Below are 26,392 nucleotides of genomic sequence, written 5' to 3' on the forward strand. Positions count from 1 at the left end.
AGTAGTTCTGAAAATTCATTCCTTTGAGTTATTCTTCTTTTATGCCTCCCTCTCCCAACTGCTATAAAGACCCTATCAGAACTATTGAACATTCCCACCTGTGTTGTTCAAGATCCCACCCAAGAAACAGAATCAGTAGGTTCTGTATTTCTTTACATACCTAGATTTAGGCCGAAATTTATACACACAAATACATATACACACACACACGTATATTTATATAAATAAACATACATAAATAAATATACATGTATTTATATAAATTTATTGAAAGAAATTGATTTATGCTGTTGTGGGGGCTAGGCAAGTCCCAAATCTGTAGAGCACACTGTCAGGACAAGAAAGCTGGAAACTCTCAGACAAGAGCTAATGTTGCAGTCCACAAGCAAGATTTCTTCTTCTGCTGGGAAGGAAATCTGTTTCAACGGACTGCATCGGTCCTGCTCAGATTATCCTGAGTATAATCTCCTTTACATAAAGTCAACTGCAGATCTCAATCACATCCACAAAATGCCTTCACAACAACAATACCTGGATTCATGTTTGATTAAATAACTGAGCACTATCACCCAGCCAAGTTGACACATGAAACTGACCATCATAATGCCTTACTGTGAATTTGCTTGGTGTACTTGTTTCTTCCTAAAAACTTTTTATAAATTAAAATTTTATTAAAGATAACCTAGAGACTAAGAAGGATCAAGGATAAAGAAAAGTACAGAGCAATAAGAAGATAGGAAGAGAAAGCTGATCAGGTGGGAGAGGAATGGAGGAGAGACACAGGATGAAAGTGGAGAAAGTGCCACAGAGAGACATACAAAATTATAGAGGGAAAAACAAAGGACAAGAAGAGAGAGGAAGAGAGAAGAGTGACTTCCTGAGGTAAACTGCTCTCATCACTAACTTTATTTTTTTTTTTAAGATTTTATTTGTTTATTTATTTGAGCGAGAGAGAGAGCATAAGCAGGGGGAGCGGCAGGCAGAGGGAGAGGGAGAAGCAGGCTCCCCGCTGAGCAGGGAGACCAACGTGGGCCTCAATCCCAGGACCCTGGGATCATGACCTGAGTTGAAGGCAGACGCTTAACCGACTGAGCCACCCCTTTAAAATAGGAATTTAGGGGCACCTGGGTGGCTTAAGTTGGTTAAGCGACTGCCTTCGGCTCAGGTCATGATCCTGGAGTCCCTGGATTGAGTCCCGCATTGGGCTCCCTGCTTGGCAGGGAGCCTGCTTCTCCCTCTGACCCTCCCCCTCTCATGTGCTCTCTCTCTCATTCTCTCTGTCTCAAATAAATAAATAAATAAATCTTTTAAAAAAATAAAATAAAATAAAATAGGAATTTAAAAAATAATCATTATTCACAACTCTCATTTTCCTCACAGTTAATGGCGTAACTATGAGAGTTTTCCAGCAACTGAGAGCAGCCTTTGTCCACCAGTCAGAGAGGAGCTGCAGCCTCAGTCCGACAACCCGCAAAGAACTGAATCCTGTCAATAAACATGTGAAAGACATTGGAAGTAGATCCTTCCCTCATAAAGCCTTGGCGTGGGCAGCCTTGCTTATACCTTGAATGCAGCCCACGAGAGACTCAGAAGTCAGAAGACCCAGTGAAGCCAAGTTCAGATTCCTGATCCTCAGAGCTGTGAGAAAATAAGTATTGTTTTAAGTCACTAAGTTTGGGGTAATTTGTTACACAGTAATAGATAACTAATATAGACTGCCTGAATTAAAATCCCACCACTTATTAACTACGTGACCTTGGGCAAGTAACTTGAATTCTATGCCTCAGCTAACTTTGTAAAATGTAGACAATAATCGTAATACTGACTTCATAGGGCTGCTTCAGACTAAATGATTTCATATATATGAACAACCAAATTGTGCCTAGCACACAGTAAATGCACAGTAAATGTTAGCCTGCTCCTACTACTCTTACAGTTGTCGTCGTCGTCATCATCATCATTATCATCATCATCATCAAATGTTAGGGAAGGATCACTGTGCAGATTCTCCTAGAGGAACACACAGTGGCACCAGCAGGCAATTAAGACTAATTGCTGTCCCTTTGGGAGTTGGCCTCAAATTTTCCACGTTAACTTCCCAAGCTCCTGCTAGCTTCATGCAGTTCTAAATTTGGAATGGCATGTCCACATACACAGGTGGTCCTGGAGAGCCCAGTGCCTCGCTGAGCCCAGAATATCCTAAAAGATTTCTGAAGTATTTGGGAAATGTCTTCCACAATCTTCTTTTCATATTTGATCCCTTTCATCATGGTGTGATTTTACCCAAGAATTTTCAGCACCTGGTAATGGAGTTATCTGCTGAAAAATGGAGAACACCTCTGGCTTCAGGGATTGGGGAGCCATCACTTACAAAGAATCCTGAGCAAAGGCTGCATCTGCTGTGATCTACTCCAGAATCTTTTTTTTTTTTTTAGATTTTATTTATTCGTCAGAGACAGAGAGAGAGGCAGAGGGAGAAGCAGAGGGAGAAGCAGGCTCCCCACCAAGCAGGGAGCCCGATGCGGGACTCGGTCCCAGGACCCCAGGATCATGACCTGAGCCGAAGGCAGACGCTTAACCATCTGAGCCACCCAGGCGCCCCTCTACTCCAGAATCTTGAAGAGCCTTTTGCTCTCGGAACATTGATTGGGGTGGGAGGAGTGGGCTGTCTGCAAAAGAAAAGACCAAATTAAAGGGTGATTATTGATCATCTCCCTTTTCTTATATGTAGATGAAGGATAATATTTTACCCTCTCTAGCTTTCTAAGCTGTCTTATTATGAATGAATGAATGAATGAATGAATGAATCTTTAACACATCCCATATAGTGAAAGGAAGCTTCAAGTAATGAGTACCTTTGATTAAAGAAAAACAACTGCCAAAAGGTAACAGATGGAATGTTAAGTACTGAACAAGCCTTGCAGTTTTGCAGAAATAGGGCTGAACTCAGATCTCAAGGAATTCTTCCACTCCTAGAGATCCAAGAATGCCACAAATGTACTATCTCTTGACCAAGGTAAGAAAGCTGTCACTCAAATGAATTTCAATCTCCTCTCTTTTGTCCCATCCCAATTTGTTTTCCATAAGCTGGCAGCAGCTGCTAAGATAGATGTAGCCTTAGAAAGAGTCCCCATAACTGTGTTGACACTAAGGGAGACTAAACAGCCTATAAATATAAGTGCTTTGGATCAATCTGCAAGATCTAATTGGATGATCCCAAATTTAAAGTAACAAAGAGATCTTTTTCTTTGCTTTGCTTGAACTGCGGGCATCAAAGCATAGTGATTTGGTCTGGCTTTGAAATCAGGTACACTAGGGTGCCAACCCAAGTTTAGTGGTGAAACTTTAGGGAGATTCCTTAACCCTTAATCTCAATCTCCTCCTCTATAAAATGTCGACCTAAATGCCTACTTCACAAAGTTGTTGATAGCTATCATTATGATATTAGAGAAAATGTTAAAAATGGAAGGCCAGTGAAGTAGTTGAGAGAGAGATTGAAAGCTGTATCTGCCTGAGATTGGTGGTTTGGGGAGAAGGGCATCACCACTAGCAAAAAGGACTTTGCAATTGCAGGATAACTGAAGGATTGTGTTAAGCAGTGGTCCCAGCCCCCAGGCCTTCAATATTGACAGCCAGCATCTAGATCAGGGGAACTCTTGGGTTCAATCAGTGTATTGCTACCTCCTGGAAATTCTACCATGGCTGTGTTCTTCTAATTGAAAACAAATCATCCTATAAGGCTTAGTTTAATCCTCTTTAATCCAATCAATGGAACCTATTCTGATTGCCCCAGCCAAATGCAATCTCACCTCTCCAAACAACTCCTGCTCCAACTCTTTGGATGCTAGTAAGTCCTAACTTCCTTTGCTATGTACCTTACTATATGAGGCGTATGGTTTGTCTCTAAAACTAAGTTGTAGTTCCTCAAGGATTGAAGGGGATTTTTACCTTCTTCCAATCATTCCCAATAGTAGGTCATGAATTGTGATCCACAAACTACTCTGTGGATCTCTGAGATTCTACAGAGTTGACTTAGGTACCTCACCTGGGATGAGAGAATTGGGTTCCCAGTGCCAAATCCTGGGCTCATAACCCCCTCTCCCTCCCATTATCTTTAGCCAGAAGAGCCCAGCTTTCACCTGTTTTGCCTTTGGACTTCAGTGATGATGATGATAACGTATTTATTGAGCGTAGACAATGTCCTCCTGTATCTCCTTGGGCTCTACCATTGTAGGGTACTAGCCCACTGAGTTTCCAACTGCCTGAGGGCTTTCTCTGGCAGCTCGAGGAGGTGGGAGATTAAGGGTTAAGGAATCTCCCAGAGAAGTCACACACCTGGCAGCAGCTTTCAACCACTGACTGATGAGAGATAGCTTGTAAATACCCCAGCTTCCTTATCCTTCAGCGGGGGTGACTCTGAGGTAGGTGTTCCTCACTGACTCCCAGAGTCCCCTAATGAGATTAGGCTCTACTTTTTCACAGTGGTGACTGGCTTGATAACTTACCCCTTGCTGGCTTCTTTCCTTTCTCTGTCTCACTTCCCCATGACAAGTATTTCCTGGGATCATCTCCCAAAGACTTGTTTCAGGGTCTGCTTCTGGGGAAACCAGACAGTAACTCAGCATCTGTTCACTACCAATCATTACTCTAAAAGCTTTATAGATATTGACTATTTCAATTCTTCAGCCACCCAATTAACTGTTTTTTTTATTTTATTTTCATTTTGCATAAAAAGAAATGGAGGCAAGGAAAGGTTAATTGTATTACCTGAGTTCACAAAGTTAATATGTGTTGGTGGCAGGACTCAAAGCATGGGTTTCTCTGATGAAGAGACTGAAATCTATTGATCCAGGTAGACGTCCTGCCCATTGGATAAGAATCACAGCTGCCTTCCTTGGCAAAGCTCATTTTCTTTCATTAACTCCTGAATCCTGTCTTTGCTTTTAAATTTTTAAGTCTGGACAACTTAGAGGTGACTCTTTATTGGAGATGTTACCTGTTTCTTACATCCCAAACTCAGTTGGGAGGCCAGAGCAGGGGTGGCGCTACTGGGAGAAGCAGTGTGTCCTCCTATTTTGACAGAGTGGCACTCAGCATTTCTGCTGGTTCCCTTGCCCGTGTCCCTGGTTCCAGGGATTGTTCCTCCGTGGATGGTGGTACAGATAACAGAGAGAGAGAGAGAGAGAGAGAGACGCCGGAAGAAGAAGCCAGTCGTGTAGAGAAGGGGATTAGTAGAGAAGGTCCTCACTTATGTAATGACTTCTGTTCTAGTCATGTTGTGTTTGAGGAAATGGTGACACATGGTTGGAAATATTCAGCCTGTAGTTAGGAAAGTGACTTTGGAACTTGGAAGAGCTGATAATAAAGATGTGGGCTTAGAAGTGGTGGTGGCTTGAGGTGGTGATCATAGGAGAGGAGAGAATTTGAGTTTATAGAGAATGAAGGTTTAAGGATGGAATCTTGGGGAATGTCCATGTTTGATGTCAGAATGAGGAAGAGAAGTCATCAAAGGAAGCAGAGAAGTAGAAGGAGAGCCAGGATGGGGCTCCCCAAGAATGGGTCCCAAAGTTGGGGAGTAGTTCCAAGAGATAGTAACTCATCAACAGGGCCAAATACCCCTGGGTCAACTTGGAGAAGGAGGACCAAAATTAAAATGTAGTACTTAGGATGTGTCTCTTAACCTTTGAGGCCAGAGACTAGAATGTGGAGGTAGACACTAAGAAGAAGGGTATAGAAAATGAGAAATGTGCTGTGTAAGTCACACAATTTAGTGACTCAATCTTTTGCTTTTGTGAAGGGTATTCTAGAACCACCACAAACTATGGGCTCCACCAGTCCCCAAAACTCCCCAACACACTGTTTAAATGTACAATAAATGTTTAATGAGGAATCTTTATGAGTGACCTCAATTTTAACTTTCTGTGTTTATTTGTTTGTTGTTATTGGTTTTAAAGACTAGTAAAAAAATCCCTCAGGAACAAGTTCTCGAGCTAGTCACTAGAGAATCTCCTTACACATATTGTTGTTTTTTAAAGAATTAGACCACAGAACTTAACGTCATAACTTTATGGAAGACAGCATCATTGTATTTGATGATTAAGAAGACACTCCAGGATCTTGCTGTACCTCTGGGCCATTACCCTGAATTCCATTACAAAGAAGGCAGAACAAATAAATACTAGATGAGGAGCCAGGAGATCTGGGCTCTAGTCCCAGCTTTCATTAATTCAGTTCACCTCAGAGAGCCTCGGTTTCCTCATCTTAAAATGAGGAGGTTCACTTTATTGGTGATTCCCAAACCAGTGCTGATCTCTGATGATGTTTTCAACTCCTTTGCAGAGAAGGAAGGAGGGAAGGGGAGAGAGGGGAATTATGTAGTGAGTTATTAAAAAAAGTCAAATTTGTTTATTTTAAATTCTAAGACTTGTCCTTTTTAGGGGCACCTGGGTGGCTCAGTAGGTTAAGTGTCCAACTCTTGATTTCAGCTCAGGTCATGATTTCAGGGTTGTGAGATCTACCCCTTGTCATTGGCTCCATGCTCAGCGGAGCGTCTGCTGTAAATTCTCCCTCTCCCTCTTCCTCTGTAACCCCCCTCTAAAAAAAAAAAAAGACTTGTCCTTTCTACTGTTATGTTAAAATGGCCTTTCTTTTATAAAACAATGGTGATAGGTATCAGCAGTCGGATTTTTTTTTTAAATTTTTTTATTGTTATGTTAATCCCCATACATTACATCATTAGTTTTAGATATAGTGTTCCATGATTCATTGTTTGTGCATAACACCCAGTGCTCCATGCAGAACGTGCCCTCCTCAATACCCATCACCAGGCTAACCCATCCTCCCACCCCCCTCCCCTCTAGAACCCTCAGTTTGTTTTTCAGAGTCCATCGTCTCTCATGGTTCTTCTCCCCCTCCAATTTCCCCCCCTTCATTCTTCCCCTCCTGCTACATTCTTCTTCTTCTTTTTTTCTTTCTTAACATATATTGCATTATTTGTTTCAGAGGTACAGATCTGAGATTCAACAGTCTTGCACAATTCACAGCGCTTACCAGAACACCTACCCTCCCCAGTGTCCAACACCCAGTCACCCCATCCCTCCCACCCCACCCCCCACTCCAGCAACCCTCAGTTTGTTTCCTGAGATTAAGAATTCCTCATATCAGTGAGGTCATATGATACATGTCTTTCTCTGTTTGACTTATTTCGCTCAGCATAATACCCTCCAGTTCCATCCACGTCGTTGCAAATGGCAAGATCTTATTCCTTTTGATGGCTGCATAATATTCCATTGTATATATATACCACATCTTCTTTATCCATTCATCTGTTGATGGACATCTTGGCTCCTTCCACAGTTTGGCTATTGTGGACATTGCTGCTATAAACATCGGGGTGCACGTAGCCTTTCGGGTCCCTACTTTTGTATCTTTGGGGTAAATACCCAGTAGTGCAATTGCTGGATCATATGGTAGCTCTATTTTCAACTTTTTGAGGAACCTCCATACTGTTTTCCAGAGTGGAGCAGTCGGATTTTTAACATCCTTAAAACAGCAAGTAAAAAACTGGCAACCTCCTGGTACTGCTGAAAATTTTCTCTAAGTTTCTACTGGTCCATGGACTCACTGGACTCGAATGCTTATTTCCTTTTCTTTTTTTTTTTTTAATATATTGTTGGGTTTTTAAAAAGATTTTATTTATTTATTTGACAGAGAAAGACACAGCGAGAGAGGGAACACAGCAGGGGGAGTGGGAGAGGGAGAAGCAGGCTTCCCGCAGAGTCGGGACCCTGATGCAGGGCTCGGACCCAGGACCCTGGAGTCATGACCTGAGCCGAAGGTGGGGCTTAACGACTGAGCCACCCAGGCACCCCACTTATTTCCTCTTCAATTCTAGATTGAACGTAACGGGTAGAGTTTAAAATGTCCGACTTTTATTTGGATCTCAGATCAGAGTGACAGGTCACCCGCAGCACCGCTCTTGTTAGAGTCTAGGGGCATCCTGTCTTACTTGTGAGCCGCAGTGACATGCATAGGGATTTCAAAAGTAGAGCTCACATTCCAGGACACTGGAGCTCTGAATGCCAACAGAAAATTGTGCATCCTTGCAGTGTAATGAGAAAGACGCTGTGCTTTGTTAAATTCCTTGAATCACTTGAAAGGACATTTCACCAGGTCAGAGATACTGGAAATGAGATCCGCTCAGAAGAGCCTGGAGAGATAAACTGAACCCAGGGTTGGTCATAGAAACATACTCTAGCACCAGAAGAAACATTATTTATCTACATTTTACCTACTGCAATGGGGGTCTCACCCTAGCACCTGAAATACATGACACCAATCTCCCTTCATTTCCTTTCCCACTGTATCCCCGCCTCTTTCGGCAGGAACTATTAAAACGGTAGCGGGTCAGAGCAAATTGTTGCTGGCAGCGGCTTCAATAAATCTATGCCACTGAACTGCAGGAAAAATTAAAATGCAGAAATTAGAACTCAAAGGCACTGAGTTTAGTGTAAGTGAGACTTATCTGATTAAGTGTAGTTTCATAAGCCACTAGATCTCGATCTCATAATGCCCCAGGGAAACCTGAGGCTGGTGGGCACTGACAATTCCACCTTCCAGAGGAAGGCATGAATTTCAATTATGCCATAGCAACAGAATACATTTCTCATTAAAGATGCAGACATAATAAAGCTCAGAATAAAACTCCCTAGGAAACAAACATCAAAAGGCAGTATTGTTCACCATTAACTTGCAATGCCTGAGATATGCCTAGAATGTTTCGCTTATTGGGGCAGGAAATTGTTTCCTGAAATCAGAGGCATTGTGTCTTTTGGGGGGCGGCAGCGAGGAGTAAGGCCTCAGGAAAAGTCAAATGAGAATGGAACTTTAAGAGAGGCAGGAACACAGGCAGACCCAAAGGGCAGGCATTGGAAACCAATACAAAGGAGGAAGGGGACCCATCTTCAAGAGCTATCTCAGGATTTTATGCTGAGCACTTTTACAAGCCACTCTGCTAAGCATTTCCTAATCACTAAGTCACCGAATTCTTAAAATAATCTGGCGAAATAGGTATTTTCACCCCCAATTTTCCAGAAGATGAAATAGGCTCTGAGAGTTGAAATCATTTGCTCAGGGGCATGCAATCCTTAAATTGCAGAGTCTTATCCAGGACTCAAATCCTCAGCTATCTTATGTCCAAGTTTGTGCGATACAATGGCCAGAGTACCAGTTCGAGGTAAAACAGAGGTTGACCTCAAGGTAAATGTGTACCGCTGGTGGCGTGACCTATTGTTTTCACAAACTGTTCCAAATGGAGATGACCTGAGGATGAATCAGCTCACGGGATGGCACCCGGGAGAGGATCTGCCTCCCAGGCTCCTGCAGGTGTCCCCCTGGCCTCCACCTCTGCTAAGACTCAGAGGCTGCCCCCCTCTTCGACTGGTTTTGTTTCAGGAGCCTTTCACCAGCGTGGCATATTAACTTTGACCTTATTATGTAATCTTCCGAGCTTCAGGTGTCAGGGGAAAAAAAGGGGCATTTCCATGTGTTGGGCTGCAGGAAGTATACTTAACTGTGGATCCTTGCCTGTTGTGATGTCTGTGGCTTTTCTGAAAGCGAAAACAGCTAACATCAGGAAAAGAAAAATGTTTTCTTCCACCTGTCCCCTCCCTAATAAAGAAAGGAATTCAAGTCAAGGCTTTTTTGTTATGGCTTCCATTTCTTTGGGCCAAAGAAATACATCAGTTTAGTAGTTTATTGCAAAGATCTTGGGAACTAATGATAATCATCTCTTAACATTAAAAAAAAAAAAGACTTCTGTAAATATGTATGCCATCCTTCCTCTCAGCACCAAATCAAAACCAGGTGTCCTTTTAGGAATTATTTCTGTTCATGAACTTAACTGGTGACAATACCTTTTCGCCCTATCGCCAGTAACAGAGCTTTACAATTGAAACACTTGAAGGAAAGGCACAGAAAGGTGGGGATTTTTTCTTTGCTCATGGAAAAATAAATAAATCTTCAGTCAATATATAGATGGTACTTATGGATATGGTAATGTGTCAAAAAAGATGGCAGCTAGCGGAGGCAGTTCCATCTACTGTACAGTTATTCCATCATTGCCTTTGATACTTCCTCTAAGTGGAACCCAAGTCAATGCAGACCAAAGCCATGAGTGCAATTAGCTGAAGAAATGTATTTTCAGCAGATGACTGCTGTCATTAGGAGATGAAGCCGACATGGCTATTGAAGACAGATTCAATGTTGTATAGAGTTTAATATATCTCCAATCATGTGGGCGAATGTTCTCTCCATCAGCTGTGAACTCCTAGCTCGTGTGTCTCCAAGCATGGTAGATCTCAGTGAGTCCCCAGGCTTGGGTTTGCATTCCGTATGGAGCAAAGATCTGAGGCTCTTGGCCAGAGTGAAGGGGCCAGGGTCTTTGGTCAGCAAACAGAGTGAAGCTAACTGGCTCTCCTGGAATTGAATCCACAACCCTGGCCTCATTAACACCACTTGGAGGATGGGCCACGGTGAGAAAGCCTAGCAAATGACATACTGAATTATGTGACTATGTCCACGTTAGTATTTTGAAGTTCTATCAGTCTTGCTGGTAAAGGACACATTAGAAGCCCTGTTAGGTGAGAAAATCCTCAGGACCAGATACTTCATTTGAGAATCTGCCTGGGGAAGGGGGGGATAAACATGAGAATTTTATTTTAATAATCAGGCTTCAGATTTTGTCAGGCCTTTAAGATTTCTATATGTAAAAGGTACAGAAGGGCTGAAAAGACAAAAATGAAAAATTTCGAGTTTGATCCCCCAGGGCATAGGGTTGTCACTGTGTGCTTTCCTAGCTGCTGCTGCTACTGTCTGCACAGCTCCCCGACAGTCAAATGCTGCTGGTTGGCAGCGCTGCCTTTGAATGACCTGAGCATCCCCAAAGTATTTGGTTGCTCTGTGGACCCCTCACTGCAGGTGACTGTTGATGGCCACTAATGGCTGATGGCTTTCTCTATGAGAGAAAGGGTTTAAAACCTGGGAGGCTTGGTTTTTTTTTTTTTTTGTTTTCGATTAGACTGTAGTACGTGCTGTATCCTCTAAGACCTAGGTCCAGGTCCTTGGTTGTCTACGAAGAATACCTACGTGGTTTTGGGAGAGACTCAATTTAAAATACAGGGCCTGGAGGAGCAAGCCTGATATGTGGGGGACATGGATAGGGTGGTGGGGAGGGGCGTGTGAATCTGACCTGCTGTCCTAGAAACAAGGTGGTGTAGTGTAAAAAGTACTAAAAAGGATTGGGCTTGGAGTTAGGCAATCCAGGGCTGGATGTCAGCTCTGCCACGTACCAGATGTATAAATGTAAGCAGGTAACTTAATCTTAGTTTATTCTGTCCTAGACTTGATGGGAGAACTAATAACAAAACAAACATCAAAGCCTAGTGTCTGAAATCTACCTACCTACCTATCTTACCTGTCCTACTTTCCTTTCTTCCCACTCTTTCAACTATCCCTAAGGTCAAGGACTTTGGCTGTTATAGTCAATGTTATTTCTGCAGACCTGGATGAATTGAACTCTAAGGTGGTGAAATAATTTGATCACCTGACTACAGCACCATTACTGATGGATTGTGGGGAAATCTTAGAGAATGGAAGAGGATTTCACATAGAGGTGAATGTCTATGTTTGCCCCACTTTAAGCTGAAACCATAGGGTGACAAACTACAGGCTGAGCCCCAGAATAAATCCTATGCTGGGTAATTAGACAGCTCATGTTTGAGCACACTAAAGAAATGCAAGAATCACCAGGAATCCAAGTAGATGTATAATGGTGTTAGATGCTCCTTTTCCACTTCCTTTTTGTGGTGGAGTTATTTGACCAATAAAGCAAATAGTATCCCACTTCATGGGTCTTGATTTCAGTAAAGTATGTGAAAAAGGCTTTTGTGATCTCCTCATGAACAAGAAGAAATTTGGGCTGCAAAATAATATATTTAGGAAGCTTCTTTACCTATTAAGTAATCATAAACAAAAGTATAAAATTAACCTGAGAAGGGGTCCTGTGGTATGCCAAAGGTATGCCATAACATAGTTTAATGATAATTAACACTTTGGATGGCACAATATAGATCCAAAAATATCTTAAAGGACCATATATAGACAGAAACTAATAAAATGAATTATAAGAAGAAGTATTTTTTAAAGTTGGTATGTAAGTACTTGGACATGGCCAAAATGGCCAAGACTTGACTTTGGTCCATGTAGGGAGAGAAGAAAAAAACAACCCTAGGAATTCTTTTTATTTATTTATTTATTTATTTATTTATTTATTTATTTATTTGACAGAGAGAGACACAGAGAGAGCAGGAACACAAGCATGGGGAGTGGGAGAGGGAGAAGCAGGCTTCCCGCTGAGCAGGGAGCCCGATGCGGGGCTCAATCCCAGGACCCTGGGATCATGACCTGAGCCGAAGGCAGACGCTTCACGACTGAGCCACCCAGGTGCCCCAACCTTAGAAAGTCTAGTTAAATGTAAATCTAATAGGTACCACTGGTGCTGCTTTAACACCAATTCACTATTAGGCAGCATGCACGGACTGTCCAAAATGAGGGAGGAGAGTGCTGCAATTTAGGAGGAAGAAAACAAACTGGAATGCTAATAACAAGGCCATTAAAGATGATGTAGGCTCTGAAAACCATGCAACAGGTAATGGTGAGGGGAAGAGGATCTTCAGCCAGAAGAAAGTAAGAGTGGATGATGGGTCACAGAAGGGAGCATGACAGGTGCCCTCCAATATGTGAAGCCCCACAATGTGCAGATGGTTTGACATATACTAGGCAGGCTTCAGAGGAGGCACTAGGGCCAAGATGCAGCTCTAGAAGGAAACAGTTTGGGTACAATATAAGAAACACATGATTTTTCTTAGCATTTCTTTTTCTTTTTTTTCTTAGCATTTCTAATGTCCAGTAGAAAATGTGGGACTAGAGCTCAGGAAAGGTCTTTAAGGCAGAACCAAGAGAGAGCTCATCCACAAAGCAGCTATGAAATCAGTTGGGTTTCCAGTGTCTTCTGTTACCACCAGCCAAGAATTTTCCCCCATACATCTTCTGGATTACTCTTCATCCTAGGTTTACATCTCTTCCTAGTATCCCCTCCCTTGAATACTTCTCTTGCCCTGGAGCTTCCTGGCCAGTCGACAGAAGGTGGCACCCTGTACCCTCACCTTTAGCAAGGACCAATCCTACAGTCCCCAACCCTGGAAAACCACTCAAGGCTGGCTGGGATGCCAGCAGCCCAAGGACCTGGAAAGGGTCCCACCATATATACTCCTCTATCCCTTTTAGAGTCCACAGGGCTGCACCCTAAAGTTTAGACTGGGGGTTGGCAGAGGAGAAGGGTTCTTATGCCACCTGGCCTCTGAATTTTGAATGGAATGGGGAGCCCCAGAAGCTTCCTGAGGTACAGGGAACACTTACTCTGTCCAGCAATAATAGACAGTGGGGGGCGGGGGGAGGTTAGTAAAACGTACTGATTAGATTTGAAGAGGGGAGGGGGCTATTTTAAGGTGAGGAAAGGGCTATCCAGGGAGTTGCAAACTTTGTTATGAATGGACAGTCACCCTCCATCCTCACTGCACTGTTTCTCCCAGCTGCTCTTTAGAACACAGGCACACCCCTCTCAGCCTTCCTCGGTTGTGGGTCCAAACAAGGCACTGGGGTCGGACGGAGGAAGGCATTCCAGTCCGAAACACAAACATACACGCACACACAGGCACGCACACAGGCGCGCGCACACACACGAGGGCCAGGTGGGCACAGCGAGAGGGCTCTGATGCCCAGTCTCAAGCATGCTGGAGCTAAGCAACTGGCCTTTGTTTGTGAATCGGAGCAGGGTAGGGGGCACCCTCTCGTCGCTGCGGAGCGCGCGCCTCGGCTGGGTGTGCGGCGCGGTGCGGTGGTGTGCGGGGGAGGCCCCACCGCACCCCACCCCCCGGGTCCCGGCGCCTCCCCCGCCCGCTCCGCGCGCTGGGCGCTGCGCTCTCTGCCCGGCCCGCGGTCGCCGCGCACTTGGCTGGGGCGAGAGGGGTAGGCGGGCTGCTTGGTTGGCGTTGGCGCTCTGCAGTGCAGTGGAGTGTTAGCCCAGCTCCCTATATGGTCGGGGATTAGCTCGGCGCTGCTGAGGCTGAGCCAGGAGCCGGAGGAGGAGGAAGAGGAGGAGGAGGAGAAAGAGCGCAGCAGCAGCCAGCGCACGCCGAGCGGCTGCCGGGGGAAGCAGAGGCGCCGGAGGCTGGGGCACCGCCGACGCCTCGGGAGCCATGGCCGAAGGGGGAGAAGGAGGCGAGGATGAGATCCAGTTTCTGCGGACTGTGAGTCTCCGCGGCGGCAGCGAGGCGGCGGGCAGGCGGGGAGGAGCGCGGAGCGGGGCGAGGAGGGGCTGCGCTGCGCCGGGTGCCGGCTGCCGGGTGCCGGTGCCCGGCGCGTTCTCCGCACCCGCGGGCTGCAGAGGCGGGCCGGCCACCCATCCGTGGGGCCGCCAGGGGCTGCGTGGGAAGGGACACCTTCTCTTGCCCGTCCCTTCTTCCCCTAACGCCACCCGACCCCCGACCTCCCCGTCCACCTCCAAGGCTCTCCAGGCAACTTGCTACTTGATCTGAAACCTTTGATGCCCAAACTTCCAGCCAGGCTTTGCTCGCGGTTGCCCTGACCTGGAGGATCAGAAGTGGAAGATCTCGCCCCCGAGTCGGTCCGCTCTTTCACCCCCAACACTCCACGATAGCCCCCCCCCCGCCTCCTCGGAGGTGCCCCCGTGCACTGGGGAACCGCCAGAAAGAACCAGCGGGGCAGGGGCGAGCGTGGGGAGCCAAGTGCTAGGAGCAGGCGCTGACGCTCGGTCCCAGTCCTGGGATCGCTCGGAAGGGAATTCACCCAGCGCTGCCCCTCGCACGTTGAGCCCCAAGCCGGCAACTGCGGCTGGAGCGTTACTTGACTGCCCGGAGTGTAAGAGTCGTGGCTTCTGCCGCCTGCTCTCCCGAGCCCCGCAGGACGGGGAAACCCCGGTCTGTGGCTCCGCGTCACTCAGGTCCCCTTCCTGGCACCGGAGGGCGCTGCTCCGCCCCAGATTTTAGGGGAAGTGGCTGGGGGGCGGGGATCTGTTGTAGCCACACCAACCTTGGCCCTTAGGAGTTAACGGAAAGCCTTTCAAGGTGGAAGACCACCGGGAGGTGTGGGGGGACATTGGGGTGCGTCCCAGCTCCGATTTCAGCCAGGTGACCTTGAGCAAGTCGCATAATCCGCCCTTCCTAGCCTCAGTTTCCTCTTGTGTAGAATGGAGAAATATAACCAGCGTTTTAGGGTGATAAGCATTAAATGAGATAGTGAATGTCATAATGTTTTGTAAACTGTAAATTGCTCTGTAAGTGTTAGATCATTTTATATGCGCTGTCTAGCTCTAGGGAATTAGAATGAAATTCTTTCTCTCCCTCTCTCCTTCTCTTTAAGTGTCCCCTTCCGACCCGGGCTCTGAAGATCACGCTTAGGTCTTGTCGCTCTTCTACACCATTCCCTTCCCTTCTCCAAAACCCTTGACTTTCTCTTCCAAACATTGTTCCTCTGTCATGGCTGGGACTTGGGTCTCATTTGGGAGATGTAACGAGACCCTCCACCCTTCCGATACCACCTTCTGATATTACAGAATTACCCATTTCTTCATCCTGGACCCAGACCCCCTCCTCATCTCTCACCCTGCACTCAAGAGCTCAAGACGGCTTCACACTTGCCACTCCTTACAGCCCTTTTGTTGTGAAGCTCCCTGTTCCTCCCAAAGCCCCATGGAATCCCTGAGCTTTCCTTCCAACAGGTGTCCGTGATACTGGATGACACCTCACGTACTCCCTGCCTTGTGCCCTTCTCGATCAGTTGTTTCTTCTGCTCATTAGTAATGATATTCTAGGCATGATTGACTGAAGAAATTCCCTTCTGACGGATTGGATCAGTGTAGAAGAGATGACTCAGGGGGTCGAGGTGAAAACCTGGTGGTTTTCTTGAGATTCCCACTCTTTGTGTTTCTCTTGGCTTCTGTGGTCACCTTCCCTGCCTTTCCCTCTCCATCAGGCAGCGTAAGTGTTTTTTGGTACCCCTGTACCCAAGGCTTAGGGTAGAGCAGTGGTTCTTAAATTCTTTATGTGATGGGTGTCCTACCCCCAGAGATTAGAGTAGCTGGGCTCCATCCGTGGCCCGCTGCAGGATTCAAGGACCCAGGTTAAGAACCTCTGTTGCAGAGATACTGCATACCAGTCATGGCTTCCAGGGAGAGCTGGGAGCAACCATGGGGGCAAGTGACTCCACATGTGGCATTATTATTGCTCCTAGTAATCACCTGAGTGTTTTCTAGGTGTGTCTTTCAGTAACCCTGCAAACATCTTCATCTGTGGTTTCTTGGGAAGATGATATTTGATGAAACTGAGGCATAGGAAATCAAGTGACTTGGCCATGGTTGCCCAGCAAGTTACTGATGATGGTCATTACATAATGTTAATTAAATGCCCACCACGGGCTGGCATGGAGCACTACTCCAGAGGCTGTGGTCTTCCCCATATACTGCCATGGGAGCTGCTTCTTTCTGACCTGTGACACTCTCTCTCCATAGCCATGAATTAGACACAATTATTTCTACAAACCCAGTCACCATAAATTTTGATTTGCACAGCATTTTAGCTTTATCTTGCTGCTTTTAGGGGAGTCAGGAATCACAGGGCTGTGCTCAAAGTGGGGTTTTCCCACCTTCGAATATGCCTGGGTTGGAGAAGCTATTGCAGTTTGAACTCCCCCACCTACCTCTACCTTAGGGTCTCTTGCTTGTCCCCAGACAATATCTTTTAAAGCATTTTGGCCATGTGTCGGTCATGGAATGCCTCCTCGCCCTAACATTTGTCCTGGGCTGGAAGGTGGTTGATATTTGATGATGGAAAAGAACCTTATCTTTGCAACCAGGAAGTTTAGAGGATTGCCATTCCGGACAGCAGAGGCTTTTAAACCTACTTTTAAAAAAATAGACCAAAGAACAGCATTGTGTTGAGGATCCTTGTCAAGCCGTCAGTGGTTATAGCATCCTGTTTATTATGATAGTGACAAAAATAAAAGCAGTGGAACGATCAGTAACATGGAATGGGCCAGGCTTACTGCAGTAATCACCATAGGTGTGTGTACCGGGGCTTTAGACACTTGCTAGGAGGTGGTCAGGTTGGTTGCGTCCTCTGACACATCGGAAGCCCGTCCTCTCCTGAGTAAGGGCAGTGCCTACACGAGGGGCTTGGAAGTGTCAGCACATCGTGTCAACTAAATGCTCTTGCACCCCAGACTTTAAAATGGCTGGGTAAAACTACATATCCTCTCTGGCCTTCTCGAACCACCAGCAGTCATGTAAGTCAATGAGAGAGAGAGAGAGAGAGTCAGCCAGACAGATAGCCTAAGAATTTTCTTTAAGGGGAAAAATTTTCCCTCCCACTGCTGCTGGCAGCGGCATCATCCTGCCTTCCGATTGCTCTTGCTGACGTCGTCAGTGTCACTGACGTGGCTCTGAAGCTGCTCAGAAGCAGATAAACCTGCCAGCCACTGGCCTGAAAGCAAGAAGTTACAGTGAGGAGTGACAATTACCGGATCTCCAGAGGGTTGGAGTGGCTGGCACCGCATCACGCTCGGAGACCGTCAGGGAGTAGCTGTTTTCTCCTCCCCACCCCCACCCCCGTTCATTCCCTGTGGCTACAGTATCCATTGAAAAAGAAAGAAAGGAAGAACATCTTCAAACCTCACCTTACTGTTTTTAAAAATACTACAGCCTTCTCCTTGCCAACCCCCTCTCCACCACAAAGTTCACTGAAACAGAACTCAAAGTCAGGTAGTCGTTTCTAGTAGTTTCAATTAAAGACTGGTCAGAGATGCCCAATTTAACCGTCCTTGTGCAAAGTTGTCCCCTGTCTAAATTTGCAGCTCTCAGGGGCTAAGAATCAAGACTGCTCCCCTGGTCCGGGGTCCTCCCTACCGTGTGACTGGGACGAATCCCTGAATGTGTGCTGTGGTACTAAGGTGAGCCCAAGTCCCTCCAGAGCACATTGTCCCAGGTTGGGAGGACAGTGAACGTGCACTTGGTGGTTCCCTCCTTGCTTCTTCTCCTCAGCTGAGTCCATTTACATAACAGCTACGTGATGCCACCGGCTTGCTTTTGGTAGCTTTTTCTCAGGGAGGGAGGTGGACATGAGTGACTTCTTCCTTCAAGCATAGCGTTTCAGAGTGACCATGAGTAGTAATGGAGGGAGTGCTAGAATGCAGACCCAGATACCCAGGCATATGTTGTGGGTGACCTGAGCTCTCCTGTCGAATTAGGTTTGATGTTTAAAATGACAAAACTCAGAATATACCCACGCTCTCGGCCTCCTGGTGTCACTTCCCATCTTCTCAGTCTCTTTTCCCTTGGCCCCAGAGAGCTGATCTCAGTAAGGAGCTGTCTCAGAATAGCTGGATGCCCAATATCCCCTCCTTTTCAGGGCAATGCCCCGAGTGGCTGCTAGGTCCTTCTCCCAAAGACATGAACTTGCGTCCGAGAGGCTGTGTCGGTACTAGGGCGTGGCTCCCACCTCTGAGACACTGATTGCCCACCAGCAGGGTTGCCCTGAGGGATTTGAAGCTGCTGAGCTCCAGGGTCACGAGGTGATGGTGACTGTGAACTTGGATATACTTGGAATGTGTGGTAGCCCAGTGTAAGAGGAGCGAGACCAAGAACAGGTGCACAGTTGAAGAAGGTGTGACTGATTGAAGGTGTGTCTGATGTCTGTGCATATTTTGTCTTAGGCTGATTTGATCGTTAAGCAGGATGAGGACATTTCAGTGAAATACCGGTTTTACACAGTTCTTCGTTCCTTTCCCAGTATTGATTTAGAGGAAAAACAGATATATTTCTCAGGTTCCTTAGGATTGATGTGAGGAGGAAATTGTTGAAAAAGGGTGGGAGGAGTTTATCTAGAGAGCAAAATACTCTGATAATTATTTTCCAAGCGTTTGTATCAAAATAGATCATATTATGTCTCTGTGTTTATTTGCTCCTTTTGCTTGTTTTGTGATAATTTGTTTCACTCCTTCCTGGGAAGGATTTTTTATTTCATAATTTGGGTTTTTCTTTACATTACTATTTAAAGAGTTTTGAGTTTAGGAAGCCACTGGCTCTGTCATTTTCTAATTGACTTGGAATCCTTTTGAATGCTTCTTACCAATATCATGTATAGGTTGCGGAGGTCTCATGTCTTCAGAAACCAATATTTTAGCTCATTTTCCACAATCCCTCATCCATATAAACCCTTCTATATGAGCGTGGTCTTTAAGCTACCCTTGATACAAGATTTATCCAGTAGGAGTGAAATGTAATAAAAAATGAAAAATTGAACTTAGAAGTGGGAATTCTTAATTCCAGCCCTAGCTCACTGTGACCTTGAATGAGTCATTTAAGAAAATTGAGGTTTCATCTCCCCCACTGTAGGGAGATAGAATCTGCTTTAATGGCATCGCAACAGTAATTCCAATAATACCCCAAATGAGAGACGAGGCTATATTTTGTAGGGTATTATCATTGTGCTTCTCTTGCATAGGACATCAGTCCCACTTGTGACCAGATCTTGTTGTTGAAAAAACACCACATTTTCCCTTTCTCCAATATGCTCCCTGCCACAGGCCCACACCTTCATCCCAGGGCTGTTACACTGTCTCCTTTGTTGGTCCAGTGTTGAGAAATTACTTCACTAAAGCAAACACCAACTCATCTCAAGTTGTTTGACTAAAAGGCTTGATTGAGAAGGCAAGTCCTTTGGTGTAAGAGCCTTCAAAAGGCCAGGCAGGCCACCAGGATTGCAGCCACCAAACAGAACAGAGTTATTTTGTGTCTTCTCAGAAAATTACCAAAGCTTTACTATTTCCTATAGGACCCCCTTTTCTTATTGGGTCCCATTTCTCTTCCTTTCAAAGCCACCTTCCTGTTTCTTCCCTCCCACTTCTTTTATGAGCCCATTCTTCCTTTCCCCCCAGAGCATTGGGACCAGCTTTTCTATAAAGCCAGCCCTGCTTTTCCCTCCCAGGGATTTTGCTGCCTCCGTTGTGTCTGTTTGGGGACTCAGGGCTTTTGCAGAGTTCCTTTTGGTCGCACCTGGACAAAGCAGATGATTTTGTGGTGGGAGCCCCGCCAATGCTGAGGCTGCAGGCCATCACTTCTCCCCAGGGAGCCACGTCGGGTCTTCCAGGCTTTGGGCTTTGGGCTGGTGTCCTCGCAGCCATCTTCTTACTGAGAAGCTGGTGGGGTATTTTAGGGACAAAGGCATTTCCAGCCACTGCAGTTTCCTGTGCTTCAGTGAGTTTTGCCGTCATAGCATCTCTTGCGTTCAGGGAGAGGCAGGAAAAAGTGCTGGCACCTTGCTCCTGATCCGGCTACCAGGATGAGCCTTGTGAGGTGCCAAGATTATTTTTCCCCCTCCTACTGTCATTTCTGATTCCTGATTGTTAGAAAACAAAGTTCAGGTCGGCTCCGAGACTGATGATGCAGTATTCAAAAATAAAAACTGTGCCTCCTGTCCTCACATGGACTTCTTCCCTTTGTCTAGCCCAGAGCACATTGCTGACTCTACAGGAACACCCCGGGCTGTTGTCCTTTTAGGTGGGACACAGCCCTGTAGGGAGGAGACACTGAGACACAAGGCCTCCCGGTTTTTTCTTTCACCCTTTACCTCTTTGAGCAGTGGACTCCTTCTTGATTTCAGGTCTCCCAGCCCCCACGCAGGCTTGTCTAGTTGAGGAGGTTGAGACCTCCTTTATTGGATCCAGTGCCCAAGAAGAAGGAAAGCAAACATTATATCGTCAAGTCAGACTGCAGAGAGATTCAGAAATTTCTCTCCCCCTGAGCCATCCCCTCGGGGGCAACAGTGCTTGCTGCTACTTACTTTAAGAGAGCAAAGGAGGCAGGAGAGAGCTCTGGAGACAGGACCGCTGTGCAGAATCTCACGGGCCAGCAACAGCTTTTCCACTGAGGTCGGAGTCTGTAGTTTTTATGCTACAGGAGCAACCTGGGTGACGAGCAAGGCAGCATAGCTTTAAAGAAAGTGTGAGAGTGACAGTCTGGGTTGGTGTCAGTGTCGACAGGACCCATGTACAGAAGGCCATCACTCTTAGTCTGCCTTTGGAATAAGGCTTTAACTCAAGAACTTCCCTCTATCAAAGTTCGGATCTGCAAAATGTTTAGCTCAGTGGGTACCATTCATGATTAGCATCATTAACAGCTGAGCAGAGCCAGTTCCTGAAAGAATAGGAATTGGATTGGTGAAAGGTGAGAGCATTTGGGAACATTACGGAGAGGGGCAAGCCTGAGTGAGCATGCATGGGATCTTGGGGAGCCCTGAGCAGGCAGAGGAAGCATCAGGGCACAGAGTTTGGGTTCTGGGGCTGGTGGCACAGAAACTCTCATCTCTGTCTACTTATGACCTTTGATCAGAGGAGAGGAATCCTTGAACTACATGGGAGAAAGCAGCCAACCTCATTTCAGGCGTTGGAAAGAACACTATTTGCAGTTACGACTTATGCTAATACATAGTTCAGAATCGGAGACAATGGTTAGAATAAGAAAGTCTCAGATTTTCATAAGACGAGGAACTCTATGTCAAAATGAGAGCTAAGGGTTGCCTTCCTGAAGTAGGAAAGTGTTCAAGCGACAAAAGTCTATTATCGGTTATCATGTTTGTTGATAGGTTGCTCATCTTTATCCCAAGGAAATGCCCCAGAGTTCCTAAAACCAACTTAGACCTGTTCCTACCAAAAAGGGGGAGAATGCCCAGGAGAGCTGCCTGGCTCCCAATAGAGCAAATAGGAAAGGCTCTTACTGGAAGGTACATGCTTCTTATCAGACCAGTTGCAGGGCCTGGCATTCACTCTCTGATAATTTCACAGTTGAGTTCTCTAATGGGCCTGAGCAGAGAGAGCTAGTCAGCAGGACTATACAGGAAGAAATGGAAATTCTCCATCAGTGGCACATAAATGCCCACCCTGTAAGAAGTACTGACTGGGACCGTTGCACTCAATGCCATGGGCCAGATCCAAACTGTAAATAATACTAGAACAGGACAAGGGATCCAGTGAGCCACAGCTATACGATGAACCAAAAGCTGAATCCAAAAGGTCAAGTCAAAATAGGGCACCCACGCCTGGAGGAGTGTGTGCCGCTCATGAGCCCTTTCATCTGTCCGTGATCGTCCTCATCGATCCTTCAGGACACATGGCTATTGTTCTGAACGATAGCAGCGATCCACCCCCAAGTTGACCTCTCTTCTGTCTAGGCTGGCCAGAAGAGGGGAGTCCAGGAATAAACCGTAGTGATGTCTTGAACAAACCTCCTTTCTTTCCAGGAGGGATTTTAAGATGAAAAACATAACAGAGAACATACTAGGCAAGTAGGTAAACTCAGAGCTAAAGCATTTGCTCTCTTCGGTGGCATTTGTATCACCGGATGCCTTTAGGATGGTCTGCCCTTCCCTGGGTTTTAGTTCATCCATTTATAAAGACACAGTAATAATGATTCTATCTCAGGGATACCTTGAAAATAGGAGTGAAGGGACTCCAGGTCTCCTCCAGGAGAATTAGATAAGTGTATATGGAAGGAGTAGCTTGGAAAAAAAAGTTGTTTTGTTGCCCAATTACCTAAAAAGGTTCCTATCAACCTAAAGCATGAGCCATACGTTATAAACTCCAGGAATATGGCAACTTTAAATTCAGTCTGCTCTGAATCCCCAGGTACCTGTATATCGCAGGGCTCACAAACTTCAACACTTTCGGAGCCAGGCCGGTAACTAAATGTGTGAATCAGGCTTTATTTGCAAAGAAAGGTGGGCCTGATGTACACCTTCAAACAAAAAAGTCTTCAACACTTCCAGCCAAACACCTCTGCAGCAGGACTATGAGCTGCGTGCCAGTTTGCAGCCATGGATGAACCCTCACATTTTAAGTGAATAAGCTGCCTAGAATGCATGAATATTTTTATGAGTCGGACCAGGCTCACAATACACATCAAAGTCCTTGGATGAAAATGTCAACATAAAAGACAGTGTATCATTTATCACAGTGTAGAAAAGACAGATTGGCAGGCTGACAAATTAATAGGCTTAATAAATGATAGACTTGATCATCAAAATGAATCCAGATCGTGCTAGCCTTTAACCCTTTCAGATTGTCATATAGATACAGATATCATGAAATCTAAAGGAAGCAGGGTGTTCATTCAACATTTATTGACCAACCACTCTATCACTGACCCTGACCAAGTTGCTGGCATTTATGTAAATGAATAAGACATTTTAAACATTCAGTGACCCCAGTGGCTGAGGGTCAAGAAGGGGCTCAGTCTTGTTTTGAGAGAGCAGGGATATCAGTCACTTCAGATGAATTTATAACATTTAATTTAACTTTTCCATACTTCCATGGTACAAAGGTAATTCTTTATTTATTTGAGAGAGAGAGAAAGAGAGAGACAGGGCATGAATGGGGGGGGGCGGGGAGTGGCAGAGGGAGAGGGAGAAGCAGGCTCCCTGCTGAGCAGGGAGTCTGAGGACATAGGGCTCAATCCCAGGACCCCAGGATCATGATCCAAGCCCAACGTAGACGACTAACCGACTGAGCCACCCAGGCACCTCAAAAAGTAATTCTTTTTTTTTTAAGATTTTATTTATTTATTTGAGAGAGACAGAGAGAACACAGAGGGAGAGTGAGAAGGAGAAGCAGGCTCCCCACTGAGCAGGGAGCCGGATGCAGGACTTGATCCCAGAACCCTGGGATCATGACCTCAGTCAAAGGCAGACATTTAATGGACTGAGCCATTACTTTTTGTCCCGCAAAAAGTAATTCTTATTAAAATATGTGCCTGTTTTCTCATGTGTTAAATGTGAGTGATAATAGTGTGCCTCAGATGGTTGCAGTGAGGATTCAATGAGTTAATCTGTGTTAGGTGCTTGGAAGAGTGCCCAACATATAGTAAATCCTCAATAAATATTAGCTACAAATACCATCTCAAAAACAGCATAAACATTGACATTAGGCACACTAGCTACTCCAAATGTCATTGCACATTTATTTTATCATTGAAAAGTACAAAAGGACAATGCCCTGTGATTATTCCATAGTCTTGATTCCTGGTATTCTGCTTAGCTATAATGTGACCAGGCCTTGTGACTGGAAATGAACCTGGAATGGACATGGCCTCAGGAGCTCGGATGGATGGGTCATTTCGTAAGTGTCTACTTTGCAAAGCCTCTTGATACAAATATTCATTGAGTTTTCCTCCAGCAATTTTTGATTACCCCTGTCAACAGATGGGCAACACGATTGGGAGAATCCTAAACACAGATAAGTCGTCCTTGGTTTGGGGAGATTTCTTTTTCAACCTATGTTTTAAATATGGAAATTTGCCTTTCTGGGAATTCACTGTGTTTTTAGCAACACAAGGTCATCCTACTTTAAGGATCTTGCTTTGCACTTTTTCGATTCCTTTTCATGACTAAGGATGCAAAGCATGAACCTAAAGTAAAGCTTGTTTCTTGTTACATGCTTTAGTGCCCTTTCCTCTGGGGGTCCTGTTATGGGCCTATGATTCTTACCCCACCTCTCGGTCCAATGTTATTCCCATCTTTTCCCTCTCTACTTTCCATGGAATTAAGTTGGATAATGTTGGCTGTGTAATCCCTATTAACAATTTTCCTGTCCCTGGATGAGAGTAGATGTTTACTTAGTTAAAATATTGTGCTCCTTGCCAAGTGACAGGTATATAGGAAGTCTAGGCACATGGGCTAGCTGATGGCACCTTTGTTTTGAATAGGTTAGATCACTCTAGTTGGTTTTTTATTTTCACTCAAAAATCAGGTCCCAACAACTGAAAGCTTAATTGGGCTAAGCAGTTGGGAAATTTAATTAAAAGAATTAAAGCAAGATTTCCCCAAATAATAGAGAATGGTTGGGCCTTTTGATTTCCTTAAAGTAAGGAGGCGATTTCTCTCGGTGTTTAATCTCGGTGTTTCAATAGCAATACTTTTCACTTTTTAAGTTGTGAATAAAAACTAAACTATATGAATGATCTATTTCATATATTCCAGCCTCAGTTTTTTAATCTGTAGAATGGTAAAAATCATAACTAATTTTCAGGGAGGGGTCAGGATGAAATGGCCAGACTCCAACATTCTCCAGAGCAAGGCCACATTCTATTACTATTAGCCGCCTCCTTCCCCTAACATCTGCTAATGTTTGGTACTTGGGGATGTCCTCAGAAAGCACACTTTTAGAGTATAAAATACTATAAGATGTCACACATGCATATTAGAACCCGGGCAACAGTGAAGTCTGATTATTTATGCATAGAGCTCACTATTATAATCAAATTTAAGATCAAAATTAATCTGACTTACTTATTCTTGTACATAAATATTATTATACTGGCTCCTAATTAGGCATAATTGTACAAATCACAGAAATGACTATAATTAGTATAAATTTTGCCTAGCCAAATCAATCTTTTTTTAAAAAAAGATTTAAATTAAAAAAAAAAAAACCTGAATATCTTAGTTCTCTCTTCTCACTGACCTTGGACGTGGTGGTTTCTCTGGTACCACATGCCATTTCCAGATCGTCGTTATCACCATTGCCATTACTGTCAACCCCGTTACCACGTGGAATGTCTGCTCAGAGAGTGGTTAAGAGCTCAGAGTAAGACCACGGTGTGAATTCTAGATTTGTTATTTGTAAGCTATGAGCCCCTGACAGTTTCTTCATGTCTAAAATAGGGATATTAATAGCTTCTTATGTGGCTGTTGAGATAAGTAAACATGGTGGTGTTTGTAGTGAACACAGTACCTACCTCATACTGTGTGTATTTTCTCTTCTGTGCTATCCTCTGTGATATGACATAATATGAATTTTGATGGTAGGTCTTACTGCCCAGTGGCTGGGGGCTCCCTTTGCGGTGGTCCCAGCACCCGTGCTCCGCCTGGGCTTCTGTGAGCCACCTGGGATCTGCAGCAGCTGCTCTTTCATGATATGGGAACTGTTTGGGGGGTAGAAGATGTACTTGAAACTGTTTATTTACTACAATCTCTAACTCAATTAATTGGGGAAAAAAATCTAAGTAGCTCTTCCACCTGCTCCTTAGAAGCCTTAGCCAAATGAAAACCGGTGGGTGTGCATGTGTTTGTGCTTGATTTTCTGAACACATGTAGGTTGCTGTCCCAAATCTTGCTTTTAACGAACAACAGGAACCTGTGCCTGACTCCCAGCTGCTTGGTAGATGATGACAAATATGTTGACTGATTCCCCAGGCTTTGCTCTGGGCTCT

The 26,392-nt window shown here is 45.1% G+C and overlaps 1 protein-coding gene across 1 annotated transcript in view; it reads left to right on the forward strand.

Moving 5' to 3' along the window:
* Positions 1–14,167: 14,167 nt before the first annotated feature.
* Positions 14,168–26,392, forward strand: part of RYR3 (ryanodine receptor 3) — a 503,714-nt gene continuing 491,489 nt past the window's right edge. Inside the window, 1 exon segment of the mRNA XM_078053421.1 lies at positions 14,168–14,366. Within this exon segment, the coding sequence (XP_077909547.1) occupies positions 14,316–14,366 (51 nt within the window). The 5' untranslated portion in view covers positions 14,168–14,315.

Source organism: Halichoerus grypus, chromosome 8 (genome assembly GCF_964656455.1).
Source record: "Halichoerus grypus chromosome 8, mHalGry1.hap1.1, whole genome shotgun sequence".
NCBI classification, from domain to species: domain Eukaryota; kingdom Metazoa; phylum Chordata; class Mammalia; order Carnivora; family Phocidae; genus Halichoerus; species Halichoerus grypus.